Source organism: Simochromis diagramma, unplaced genomic scaffold (assembly GCF_900408965.1).
Source record: "Simochromis diagramma unplaced genomic scaffold, fSimDia1.1 OVJJ01000387.1, whole genome shotgun sequence".
Taxonomy (NCBI): domain Eukaryota; kingdom Metazoa; phylum Chordata; class Actinopteri; order Cichliformes; family Cichlidae; genus Simochromis; species Simochromis diagramma.
In genome coordinates this window covers 6,932,675-6,946,227 of record NW_024387152.1, presented here as the reverse complement: position 1 = coordinate 6,946,227, position 13,553 = coordinate 6,932,675, and the positions used below count along the sequence as shown (strand labels likewise).

Below are 13,553 nucleotides of genomic sequence, written 5' to 3'. Positions count from 1 at the left end.
CTTCAGAGCGTCAGAGCTGATAGTGTCATCCAAAATGAATCTGATCGCTTCACCTACACACCCACGTCTCCATGCATCACCAACCACGCCTCCTTTCACCACATCACAACCTGTGAGGGGAGATAACAAAGTTACCACCTCTGAGATTTAAACAGAGAGATGTGAATGAAATGCTTGAACAACAAAACCACCAAGACTAAAAATCATCCACAGTTAACATAAAATGTTCACATAAGAACATGAGCGTCCTTTTTTTATTTTAGGGAAGAAATTATTTGATAAAACACTAAGAGGTAGCAGCAAACAGTGGCTTTGATTTTTCATTTCCAAGCATTACACTGTGCTGTTAGGAATACTGAGTGTTGGAAGCATGAATTTACAGTAAAACACAAGCTAGGAAAATGCTATCGCAATCTATACTTGATTATAAGTAAGTATATGTGTACACGTGTGAGTAATTGTGAATACAATATGTAGGCCATAAATCTGGGCACTGTGGAGAATGTGTGATTGTTTTACTTAGTAGCATGGGGGACTGCTTTAGTTTCTAACATGCCAAGGTCAGCTGATTGTTTATTGTGCCTTTGCATTGCAAATAAAATACATCTTGTCGTGTGTAACTGACAAGATGCTGGCTGCAAATGCCAGCAACTAGATGCAATTTGCTGGATTTTTTAATGTGTTTTTCTGTTCACGTTGCTTAGCATAAATCAAAGAAATCCTATCACATTTCCTGATTATGAAATCTACAAACCAAACGAGGAAAATGTGTGTACAGCAGTGTTGTCAAAACCCATTTTAAGTTTGCTGTTTAGATATGTACAGACCCAAACATCCTTATATCTGTTGCCTTGTAGATCAAACCATTAATGACCATCCCCACATTCATTGTTGAAAAGAGGTGTTAAAATAAACATGCACTAAAAGAGGCAAAAATAAAGTGGTATTTTTTAATATATATATAGTACCAATGTGGACTTTTTTCATGAAATATATATAAATGTAAAAGAAGTCAGCAAGCATTTTTAATGATTGTTTCTTTTTATTTTTAATTGTCGTACAAAGGTTAGGAATGAGTTTTAAGAACCTTTACACAATAGCAGAACAGCAATATAAACATCTCAGTACAACATGTTAAAAATGTAAACCCATCTACACGCAAAACACACGCTTTGTAATCATACTGACACATCGAGTTTGGCATAGATACATCAGAACAGATGAGAAATATTCTCCACAGCAGCTGTCCATAAACACAGTATGGCAGACACATATACAGTAACATCGAGTAGTCCAAAGATAAAACTCCACTGGAGTAAACAACAAAACTATCAATACTCAAAATCAAAATCAACCTCCAGCTTTAAACGCAAAGGGAAAGTACGTATTAAGAGTCACAGCGGGATCTTCAGCTACGTGAGAGCCGGTGCTTTTACTTGTCCATCAATGTGATGAGACGCTAAGGAAACCCATCAGGAATGAGCAGGCTGGAAAAATATATTTCCTACATAGTGAGGGAGAGTTCAGCACCCCTCATGTCTCAGTCTCTGCCTCTACCAAGGCCTCCACACGGGGCCTCTGCTCCCGCTGTCCTGCACTGTGGTGGGCCTGAGTGTGAAGCAGATTGGGGAGGAGCTGCTGGCTGTCTGGGCTTGAAGGAGTTTCTGGTCTTGCTGCTGCTGGAGTCCCTGCAGAGGGGCGAGAGAAGCCTCTGATCCAGCTGAAAGGAAGTGCACAGGGTCCCTCCAGCACTGAGAGTAGGCCTGGTTGTAGTCACTCTGACAGAGGCCTGTCTGCAGCTGCTGCCTCAGGAAGCTCACAGTCATCTCCAAGATGTCAGCCTTCTCTAGCTTGGAGTTGGGCTCTTGCTTGTGAAACTCCTTCTCTAGAATGACTTTCAGCTGCTCGATGCAGCTGTTGATGCGATCCCTGCGCATTTTCTCCACAATGGGTTTCCTCATCTGAGAAGGAGAAAGGCAGACAAGTAAGTTCACGTTTCAAGTCAGCAATGCACAAGCCAATCTAAAAATCTCCTGTGGTACTCACTTTAATGTTATCCTTCTCAGAGATCCTGATGTGGTGAACAGAGGAGTAGTTTGTTGAGTAAGGAGCCATGTCTCTGCAGAGGTGAAGTGAGCAGTGATGTCTCTGGAGGAGCCGCTCCTCATTTTATACTGGGAGATTAGCATAACAAAGTCATGTGGCTGAGGCAGGGCTGGGGTTCCCACACTCTGACCAGTGGGACTCCCAACAACAACAATGGAGGAGATGTCAATAACTCAGAGAGCATTTATCTGTGCTGGGCATGTTTCCCAAGATAAGCAACAGGCAATTAAGAGTTAATCAGAGGTGCTATCTCCGAATTTATATCAGCTGGATTGATCAGATTTTTTTTCTGTTTTTTAATTCTGATCAGAGGGAGTAAAATACACAAAAGAGAGAATCTCTCCAGGGGGAGGGGGTGACTGCACTTAAGGACCAAATGAGTTACTGCAATAAAACAATATAAATGCCCCTTCAAAGAACACGTGAGCACTTTACTGCTCAGATAGCAAAGTGTGGAGAGGACAGAAAATGTTGTTTTTGGAATAATAAAGGCCTCGGGTATGACTCCAGGCAGTCCCATCAAAGTTAGGCTGAAGGAAGTTTAAAATGAGGGAGTAAAACGAGGTGAGAGGACAGGACAATCAAAGAAGTCTTAGATGAAACTTATTCGTCTACCACTTGTTGCTTTTCCAACTCCGCCCCACTCAAGCCTTGACATTAAGGTTTCCCACGGGGATCGCGAGTGAGGGAAAGCTTCAGCAGTGTATCTCGCGCATATTCAAAGCTACAGACGACCCAGGTGTGAAAGGAGGTGAGTGGCGTAAGTTGTCTGGCCCGAGCCGGGCCGACCAACGCGTGCGCTTCAAAATGCCCAACAAGCGATTTTTTTTGCGCTTGTGTTGACGCACAGCGTGAGGCGTTTACTCAGCCTCTTGTTCCTCTTATTAAAGACAAACAGGGGCGGGAGCGCATATTAGCCATGTTTATATTTGCCCTCATATAGAAAGACAAACAAAGAAAGACCCAAAAGTGCCACCCTGCTGGAGAGAGTCACCGAGTCATGAATTTATTACGAAACTAATAAATTTAGCATATTTTGCAGATATCTTTATTACTGGTCATGACTTCTTCTGAAAAATTGTTGGGAGCCTTTAGTCAAAAGTCTTTGCCTCGCTTCCCCCGAGGGTCTGCAGACTCTGCTGTAAATGAACTGTGTCAAATTAGTGTCAAGTTAATGGCATTATGAGCGGGGCTGGCAGTGTGCCTCTGAGGGTCTCCATCATTGGCTGGCCCCAGATGTGAAGCTGGCCTTGTGGGCGCAGTGTGAGTAGTCCCATCTCCCCAGTTTCCCACCAGCCCCCAACATCAGGCTAAATGGGCTACAAAAGCCATGCCGCTCCTCCACGCTCCGAGGAATGTTAATTGATCTTTTGTTGCAGCTCAAACAGAAACTCTGTGTCCTGGTCCATCTGGGAAAAATCAAGTCAACTGGCTTCACTGCCTGTCTGTATGGAGGTTTTGGTCTGTGCTTTCAGTTACCCATGTATAGTGCTGATAGAAGAACTAAAGGTTTCATCACAAAGGAAGAACTGCAGAGATGCAGTACTGTTAAAAGTCTTGGGCCGCCCCTTGATTTCTTTAGACTTTGCTTCCGAGGAGCCAGACCTTTTCTTTGTAATATTTCAAAGTGTCAATAGTTCTCCAGGCTCTCTGAAGGTTTTGGGACGTGCATCTTTGTAACCAATTTTGTTTTTGATTCTTGTTTGTTTGTTAAGCTAAACTATGAGTCATTCAATAATAAAAAGGCCCCTAATTCAAGTGATGAACCAGTGTTGTGTCTACACATAAAAGACACAACACTGGCACAACACATAGGCACTTTGCTACTAGGAGCCTGTTGCAAGAACATATAATATAATATAATTTAAACCTACTTCTTTATTGAAATGTATGAAAATTGCTAAAAATAACACAGCTTGAGAGTCATAAAATAGTATATTTACACGAACAAGGTGATTCCCAAAGAGGTCTTAGTAGCCAACTTGTCATATCTCTGCCCTGTTTGAAGTGTGTCTCTACAGTGTCTTTACATCTATTTACATCAGGTGTACAGTATCTGAAAGTCATGTCTTTAAGAAAAATTTAAGAAAAGCTTTAACACCAGATCTGATGGCTGTATCTGTCCCTTCAGTTGATTCATCTACTATTCATAAGCCTCATCAGAAGTGGTCTCAGTGGAAGGTTGGTCATAAAGAGGGGAAACAGAGAGAAGGCTGAGGTATGAAAAATTACACCAGAACTGGACTGAAAGTCAGACACAACAGGTCTGGTAGAGTGATGAATTCAAAGTCGACATTTATAGTTTGAGTCATGATCAATGTGTACAGAGGAGGTAAGGAGAGGGGTAAAGCTGGGTGAGCATACAGCCATCTGTGCAGTCAGGTGGTGGTGTTTGAGAGCTTGTCAAAACTGATGAAATTATGAACACAGAAAAGTTCAGGCTGTGTTGTCACACCAAATATTGGAACTCACTAGATTATACAATTGTCTGTTTTTGTCTTATACACTATATTTCCATTTCTTCTTGCACATTTTTCAATGCCCATATTTCCCATTTTCATAGAAAAATCAAAAATAAATAAATGAGGGGAGTCTCAAGACTTTTGTACAGCAGTGAGTCCAGTCAGTGGCAGCATCCCCACCACAAGTCATGTAAAAGCAGCATCTGCACAGTAGAAAATGCTCAAAAAGTGCTACAGGTATTGAACAATAATTCACAATAAATCTGATATGAGAGAGATTAAAGCAGGTAAAAAGGTAAATCTCTGATCTCTGGAGGTAATGAGATAATTAAAATTCACTGTAATGGAGCCCTGTTTTTTTTTTTCTCTCTCTTTCTCCTCTTACATCTGTGTGGCCCATATCAGCAGTACTACTTAAAACTGTTGTCATTACTGAAAAAATCAAAAAAATCCAGTAACTTTCAATGAGCCCAGCGCTTTTTAAATCTCTTTTTTTCTCTTTGTCATCATGTCAGTGCGAAGTTCTCCTCCTTTGGAAGTTGGTGTGCACTACATGGCTGCTGGGGGTCTTTGTCTACAAGTGTGTGGGAAGACGAGTCCCCCTCCCACCAGCCGCCTGAGAGCGCTGAATTCATGCCATAAAGTCTCGGCCATTGCTCAGACCTGCGGCGGCACAGAGCTGCTTCCCGTCAGCCATCTCTCTGTGAGTGTGGTATCTCCCGTTTCCCACACTCTGCGCCTATTCACTGGTCCCAAGATGGGAACAATAGAAGTGTGTCTTGTTACACATCACATTAGCTACGGTGTTTGATCTCCTGTTGAAGGCGGGGGGGCAGCTTCAGCCAGACCATCTGGCCTGGCAAACTAGACCCTGAGAAAGTCCCACATTCTCCACAACTTCAGCGCACACAAATAATTGTGAAAGACTTTTGTGGCACTTGAGAGATAACTCAAGCACTGCACAACATACCAAGACAATCACAACAGAGAAAAGCGGCATATGTGGCCTGCTGGGACGTCCACATACTGATTTTTGATTTTTTTTTAAGCACCTGTTGATGATTACCAGGTCGGATAAGATGACATGTTAATGATACCTGTGGTAAATCTCAAATCAAAATTTAGCTAAACAAGACATTCTCCTGAATCAGTAAATTAACATTAACGATTCAAACTCTTTAGTTGCATTCTGCTCAAATTACTGTCACTTAAACTGACTTGAAAATGTAGTCATTTTGTAAGAATTATAATTTAATTTAAGCACTTGTAGAGTGCCACCATTCAGCTCCACCAGACCTGTGCAAACAGATGTATTATACACCTGGCACTATGGCAAGAAAAAAAGACAGACTTGTACATTTTAATTGGCATCACTCTTTAAATGGTGAAAACTTGTGTCTAGTTGGAGTTTCTGTTATATCGCCATTTTATTTTCCCCATTTCCTAAGTCTTTACGATGTTTAGAAGGTTTGTAGCGATGTAAGTGACTAATTACTGGAGCCATAGATGCATAAATGGTGATCAAACCACCAAATATTTAGCACTAACCTAATGAATCTTTACAAGAACCAGGGCTCAATTCTTACACTGAACTAAAGCTGCTGTCAGTTCTAGTATGACTGGATTTAAGTTTTTAGTCCCCCACTCCACCAGCTCCCCTCTGTGTCTCTCACTCTGGTGTACAGAAATGAATCAATCAGTAATAAGTAATAATTAGCACTGTAGTTTTTTTTTTTTTTTTTAAAAGAAAGCACATTGCGATTACTTATATTTGCAGAACTTCTTCAGAAGTTTCTCATTTATTTTTTTTTCAATATCAAACTCCTCAAGGAAGCAATAAATCAGATTCTTTTTACAAAGATTGATATCAGCGCAAAAGGCCTTTATAAAAGGCATTGTTATGAAGATTTTAAAAATCCATTATGAACATTACAAGTGGACAGGTAACGGTTACAGTATCAGTATCCTTCATACACAGGCCAAATGATGGTTACAAATAGAACAAAGTATAATCGTTATAAGATTTACAGTACAGATGGATCCATGGGATCTCTATATGGCTTGTTTTTGATTCATCAACAGCAAACTGATGAAACACGTCAATCAGTGACACTCAGCATCAGGGACAAACAGTAAACACATCGATCAGTGTCTCGGACACTTAAATAGTTTCAAACCAACGTGGTTAATATAATTCAATGATGTTTGCAAAACAAACAAAAAGTCAGGAGCAGTTTTCCCACAGGGACAATTAACGCATTCACAGAATGAGCACTCCAAATAATAAAGCGTGTATCATATATAATACACTAAATCATTTCAGTCCTTCCAAAGGAGTACCCGCACATCGTGCTGATTTCACCACAAAATAAAACACTTGACAGTATTGAATCTTCTGCTAAAGCAGAAGAAAGCAGACTTCTCTATAAGTCCTTAACTCTCTGTCCATGACATTCACAGACGTAGTTCTCTCTCGGTTCACAGGTGATCCCGCCTCCATGTTACCAGGGCCTCCACAGAGCACAGCTGACCTGGCTTATGCCCTTGCTGGAGCTGACCTGATGGAGTGGGGAGCCAGGAGGGGAGGGGAGGTTGCAGGGACTGTGACTGGTCCCGCTGGACGCCTGCAGGCCGTGAAAGTGGCTGAGTAGCAGCCTGTGGGCTTGAGTCTGGACCTGGCAGTGGGACAGGAAGCTGACAGCCTCCTGCACGCAGTGGGAGTAACCGTCGCTAGCCACCATCGGGCTAGAGGTCAAGCCGGCCTGCTTCTGCTGCTGGTGCCAGTTTCTCAGATATGACACAGCCATCTCCAGGATGTCAGCCTTCTCCTGCTTGGAGTCAGGCTGCTGCCTGAGGAACTCGGGCCCCAGCAGGGATTTCAGCTGCTCGATGCTGGTGTTGATGCGGTCTCTGCGTAGTTTCTCTACCATTGGCTTTCTCAGCTGAAGAAAAGAAGGAGAAAAAAAAAAAAGGTATTTTAGTCAAATTGAACATTGCTTTTAATTGAATTATTTGTACCAACACAAATCCAGTTATGAGACTTTTCTGAAAAAAGTATTTACCTTGTGAGCAGGGGTCAGGTGTTCCTTGTTTGCTTGTCCAAAAACAGAGGGAGCCATTGCTGTGGACTCAGGGTCTCTACTTGGGTTGAAGAGCTGGTTGGATCTGAGCTGCGTTCTCCTCTCCTCTGCCACTGCCCTATATTTATACACCCAAATCTCCATATGAATGTGTGAGTCTTAGGCTTGATGGAGTTTCTCACAGTCCCCGGGCCAATGGGAGTGCTGGGAAGGGCTTTGAGGAACGCAGGGCTGCCACATGCTCAATGAAGTGTTTATAGCCGTGGGGACAATGAGTGTGTCTCTGGGGAGCAGGTGGAGGAATAGACTGCAAGAGAAAGCCCGGGGTGGAGTGGGCAGAGGGAGGGGGGCTGAGTGGGGGTAGATGGGAGACTGACCCGGTGCTTGTGCTGATATGGGAAAGTGGTGACCCCAGAGGGAAGCATGCCGCTGTCTCATGTCATCTTCGCCGCCACGTAATTGAAGACAAAGTGCCTCTGCCACCAGGCACACGTGGGTGTTACAGAGGGCCAAGCATTAGAGAAAGACCAACATGCAGCCACTTCCACCAGTGTGAAATGGCAGACTTTCAGAGCTGTGCAACAGGTTGAGGTGCCTCAAAGATTCAAAGAGAAAGAAAGCAACAGATTTGCAACTCAAAAATATTCAGCTGAAAAAGAAAAGAGAATATTTAGACTATGAATATTTAACGCTTTTTTCAGATAATCTGATTAAACTGTTATATGTTTATAAATTGTTTCCTAATTCAAGGTTTAGTACAATCCTTGAGAGACAGCTGTATAATCTGACCAAATCACTCTCACAATATCCAGCCCTGATGAAGCTGAAGTATTAGTGATTAATTGCAGCTAATTTTCATTACGTTCACCAATCTCAAGCATTTTCATAGAGATTTGTGTGACATCTAAAGACTGTAGAGCTGATGCAAAGTGTACTCTCTCAGTTACAAAAAAGTACTGCCATTCAAAATTTGCCTGTTATAATGACTCATTAGCGACACCTTTGATGTTCAGTTTGTCAGCTTTAATCTGATGAACGTGATTAGAGCTGTGTGTGAATTGTAAAGTGCTTCAGCTTTAAGCTTTCACACTCCCAGCACATGCTGACACATCAGGCAATCCCCCACAAACTCATGCAGACAGCCACACTCTCATTCACTTTCCCTACCCCACACACACACTCACACAGCTGGCTGACCTGCATGCCGCTGGCCACGTCTCAGTCACACGCTCCCTTCCTGCCTGTGTGGAACGTGGGAGCCGCTGTGGTCCCAGGCTTCCCACACTTCAGTGTTTAATGACTCTGAGGCCGCCTGCACAAAGGAAGTGTGCCCCATCGCACAAAGATTGAGTGACCAACCCCCCCCTTCGAGCCCCACTAACAACACATGCACGCACACACCCAGGAAAACAGGGCTGTCAACAGGGCTTCCAGGCACACCATCTGGATGGATTGTATGCCATTGTCGGCCGATCAAGCGCGGGAGATGTTTACCGTGAGAATTGGAGAGGCTGAAATAGAGACAGAAAGTTAAATAAGAAGAATAGGGAGTGTGTGTGTGGAGGGTGGGAAACTTTCTGGATAGGATGATGAACTTTTTTTAAGAATCTGTGAATAAAAAGGTGAAAAACTCTTACACTGTTTGACACGAAAAGTTTAAGAAATTGAGAAAAAAGTGAAAACCACTTCACTTTCTCAGGTTGTTGCAACAGAAAAGGGATTATTATATATTAAAGACTAATATAACAGGTACTAACAACACTTAGATGCAGATCCAGTCTGTGATGATGCTTTTTGTTGCCCTCACATAGATCACATTTCCAAAAATGTATCTAAATATTTAGGTTGCCTATCTGGAAACTCTGCCCACCAATAGACGTCTTTCTCCTCCAGGAGGAACGTCCTCAGACAGATGTTGTCCTCCACGTTCCCACCACATATCATCCCAGTGGATACAATAACAAGGATATCTCCCTCAACAAGGGGCAAGCAATGGGCCCCTCCCACCTGTTTGTTTGGATTGGGGCCATTGTACCCCAATGAATTCAACTAATTCATTCACATCCTATTGTCATAATGCTGCTTTGTGATTGGCCAAACACTGTGAGAACCAACATCACATTAAATCAGTGGGAAAGTTGGCATAAGTATATAAATGAGGGAGGTCTCTGTGGGTAAAATCATAACCCTGAACGTTTTCTTGTAACCCACACGGGCCTGGACTCACGGGACGCCATCCGACTGCATATTCGCCATGAGGGATCAACACACAACGTAAGCTCGAATACAAGAAACTTCATTGTAGATCATCCTAGGCTTGATCCTAGTTTTGAACAGGCATCACAGCAATGTTTCTTCCACTATCTGTGAATTTGACTCAAAAGTGATTGAAAGTTTTGTTTTTTTCCTTTTTTTTTTTTTTATGTTGAATGAATGTTACCAAAACCATTTCTACAGGTGCCGTCATTATTTAAGCATGCTGGTAGTTTTCTCCTGGAAACAACCCAATTTTCTGCATCTACCATTAATTTGATGTTTCTCCATCTCCTTCCACAGCCTGTGTAAGATGATGATTTTGGAAAGGAAGTGCACAGACAGAGCAGTGAGGCTCCGCTCCACGTTAGAGAGCCATCTAAGCACTGGAATGAGCAGCTCTGACGTGTGGGACAAGACTGTCTCCTTTTTCACAGTGAAGAAGGCCTTCATTTTCCATAATGGCTACACCAAATCCTCCAGAGAGGTCATGAGGCTGTTCCCCTCACCTTCTGAGGATGTGTCGCCTTTGTGTTGCCAGTAAGAAGTGCACCGAAAGAGGGTTGAAATACGAAGAGGAAAACAAAATCTAGGCATTTTTATAAACTTTTTTTCTCCAAATGTCTTCTTAAGCACAAATGGTGGAAAAGATGGGAGTTCTCATTAACTGTGACTACCTGCACCGTGATCCTATTGGTCATTATACAGGCCCTAGAAATGTGCATGTTATGCCTTAAATCTAAGTACTTCTTAGAACTTTAAGATCATGTTATTACAGTTTTATTAAACTGAAAGTCATATTCCTTTGTATAAAGGGTAAAAGTTTATTTTATGCCAATGCATACTTTTTGTAAATGTTTAAGATATTGTCAGTCATGTATAAAATCTGTTGCTGAAAGCCATAAGTGAAAAGTGCAATGTGCTTTCCTGTGCAATTTTAAGTAAAATGACATGTTTTCCCATCATGTGCTGCTTGTTTTGTTTTCTAACAAAATGGATTAAAAAAAATTTTTTTAAATATATATTTATATATATTTATATATATATATATTTTTTTTTCTTTATTCTGTTTGCTCCAGCACTTTCAAAATGTAAATGATTAAATTATGATTCTGTGTTGAGCCCAGAAAGGTTCGACTTCCATATCTTGCACTTTAGTGTCATAATCAATGTCACCCTCTAGTGTGCATTAATGCAACAACACTTCACATGTGATCCACAATTATTCAACCATGAATTCTCAGAGCTCTGCTTTAAAGCTGCAAACTTTTATAAAAGTGTTCTTAAATACATTTCTGGAGTTTTAACCCTCTGATTACTTCCTCTTTTCATGCACAGACTGGGGACTTACCATCTTACACCACTACGCACATGCCTGCATTTTTAATGAAAAGTATACTGATTGATGTAAAGTGCTGCACAAAAGGTCTCTAGCCACCCTTCATTTCTTTACATTTTGCTTGAAAAACTTGGAAGTAGGTGCAGTTAGTTGAAATGTGCAAATATATAAAGGGGAAAAACAGATTGTGCAGTTGTAACAGTCTTCCTATTCTTCGTCTAAACTATTAGGGAGCATTCTTGTGATATACTTTAAGTGGTCTTCAGGAACAGCTCTCCAGGCTTCTCGAAGTATCCAGGATCCAGACCTTCAGAGAGCCTGGGGAACTATTTCTCAAGACCACCTAAAGAAGTTCTAAGAAAATGTCGCCTTTGAAGCAAAATGTGAAGAAATTAATTTTAATGAAACAGTCAAAGACTAAATCAATCCAACAGATATGAGATCCAATTTAAACTACACTTTCCACATTATTTAGAGTTCATTTGTATTCTGTGCATGTTTACAGACAGCAGTGTTATGAGCACTGTCATACGATTAAAGGAAACAAAGGTGCAGGTTTTAATATTTTTTTCCCCAAATCTAGAAACCAGCCGGAACAGAAGAGGTTACCCTGAATCAGATTTGGAATTATTACGGCTTTATTAATCATAGGCTAAATTCAAAAAGCAGACATTCAGCAACAGTTAAACATCGTATAGCAGCGGGAATAGGTGAATTGACGAGAAACTGGGTGAACTCCACACCATGCATTCAACTCTTGAGTACAAGGGTGCTGTAATAACTAAGTTGAAAGTTTGCTCAACTGTTGAGGGTAAAAGTGAGACTTTGCTTTCCAGAAATCTGTTCTGGAAACTGACGTGTGTGTTTCCAGAAATTTTGAGGAAAACCAAAACCTAAATTAAAGAGTGCAGAGAGGCTCAAGAGGGAAAAACAAAAAGTCAAAATAATTAGTCAAAAGAGAAAAAGTGTAAAGGATATAATGTAGGTCTATGTTTATTATTCATTTAGACAAGTCTGGTGTTTCATTGCAACAGATGGAAATGTTTTCATCAATCCAAAGTTTACTTCATCACCAAGGCATAGCTTTGTGGAAGAAAATAAAACACTTCATTGTTCTTTCCCCCTCTTTGCTTCCAAGGTCGATACAAGAAAAAAATAAAACCAAACTGCTTTTTTGTTTCCCTGTCCGTCACTCAAATTCCAGTTAGACCCTACATGAAGATCAAACAGCAAAAGCCCAGAAGAAAAGGACAGGTTAGCTTGCAACCATGTGACAGTGAAACCTTCTGCCATTTTAAAAAACCCTTACCAAAAAAACAAAAACTTAAAGCAAAACAAAAATGGAAAGAAAAAAACAAAAAAAAAGGAAAAGGAGTTAAAATCAAATGCCGCTCTTCATAGGTGGTGGGTCAAATACCCAAAACATTTTAGTTATTGTACCCCAAAGAGAGGGGGAGGAGTTTAAAGCCAAAAGATAGGATCACAACAAAACAGAATTCGTAGGCTGTTCCCATCAACAAAAAAAAACAACCCTATTATTTCTTCTTTTCACATGAATCATTAAATTCAGCTGGCCTTTTTTTGATCATCTATGGCATCATAAAGAGACAGATGCCTTGATGGTGACAGATGTGAATGGTTGTGGCTGGGTGGTCGGCAGAGCCCTGCTTCTTTTTTCCCTCAAGCTTCCTGAAACAAAACAAGTTGTGATCTCAACTCTAGTCTGAAAGAGTTTGAATCAAAGTGTAAATTCTGTTTTTTGTGCCCTCCCCAACCTTTGACAGCACGGTGTTTCTGTGTTAAACTTTACAGAGATGGATCTTTTCTCTTTTTCTTTGTTTTTTTTAAACTACACATAGTTTCTGCTTAAAGATCATTTGAAGATGTCATATGGGAGTGGGAGTTAAGTAGGAAGCGTGGTGTATACACTGTGTGAATATCAGTGTGTAAAAAGTAAATTTTTGTTCAGCTGGTAGGTGTCCAGATGATAATTGCAGGGGCGTTTTGTGTTTGAGGGGTTGTGGTTTGAGGTTGGCCATTAGGGCAAAGAGTTCAACAAATCCTGCAGGAAGAGGTCCGGGTCTGGAATTTCAGAGAGGAGACCTGAAAAACAAAGTTTAATAGTAACATTCGACCAACACCACAGTTTATTATTCACACCAGAAAAGAAGTGTCGTAAATTAAAAGAAAAATGGCATAAGAGAAGACGAAAATAAACTGTGAAGCTTGTTTATACTTCTGCACTGAATAATGCAAATCCTCTTATTCACTGACGGCATTTATTTGGGATGGATTTCACTGAAATTTCACTAC

The 13,553-nt window shown here is 41.1% G+C and overlaps 3 protein-coding genes across 14 annotated transcripts in view; all 3 read right to left on the bottom strand.

Annotated features, from left to right (window-relative positions):
- Nucleotides 1-1,041: 1,041 nt before the first annotated feature.
- Nucleotides 1,042-3,099, bottom strand: her12 (hairy-related 12). Its single transcript, XM_040047989.1, has 2 exons — nucleotides 2,047-3,099; nucleotides 1,042-1,961 (listed from the first exon to the last, which is right to left on the bottom strand). The coding sequence occupies exons 1-2, from the start codon at nucleotides 2,113-2,115 to the stop codon at nucleotides 1,554-1,556; spliced, it is 477 nt and encodes a 158-aa protein (XP_039903923.1). The 5' UTR covers nucleotides 2,116-3,099; the 3' UTR covers nucleotides 1,042-1,553.
- A 2,817-nt stretch (nucleotides 3,100-5,916) lies between these two features.
- On the bottom strand, nucleotides 5,917-8,861 carry LOC120744080 (transcription factor HES-5-like). The gene is made up of 2 exons (XM_040048228.1): nucleotides 7,631-8,861; nucleotides 5,917-7,510 (listed from the first exon to the last, which is right to left on the bottom strand). Exons 1-2 carry the CDS (start codon nucleotides 7,790-7,792, stop codon nucleotides 7,070-7,072), a joined length of 603 nt encoding a protein of 200 aa, XP_039904162.1. The 5' UTR covers nucleotides 7,793-8,861; the 3' UTR covers nucleotides 5,917-7,069.
- Nucleotides 8,862-11,855: 2,994 nt separating this feature from the next.
- Nucleotides 11,856-13,553, bottom strand: part of ubr4 (ubiquitin protein ligase E3 component n-recognin 4) — a 53,734-nt gene continuing 52,036 nt past the window's right edge. For all 12 annotated transcript variants that reach the window (XM_040047866.1, XM_040047869.1, XM_040047875.1 and 9 more), the window contains one exon: nucleotides 11,856-13,343. In XM_040047866.1, the coding sequence (XP_039903800.1) occupies nucleotides 13,279-13,343 (65 nt within the window). In that variant the 3' untranslated portion in view covers nucleotides 11,856-13,278. The remainder of the gene's footprint in view (nucleotides 13,344-13,553) is intronic.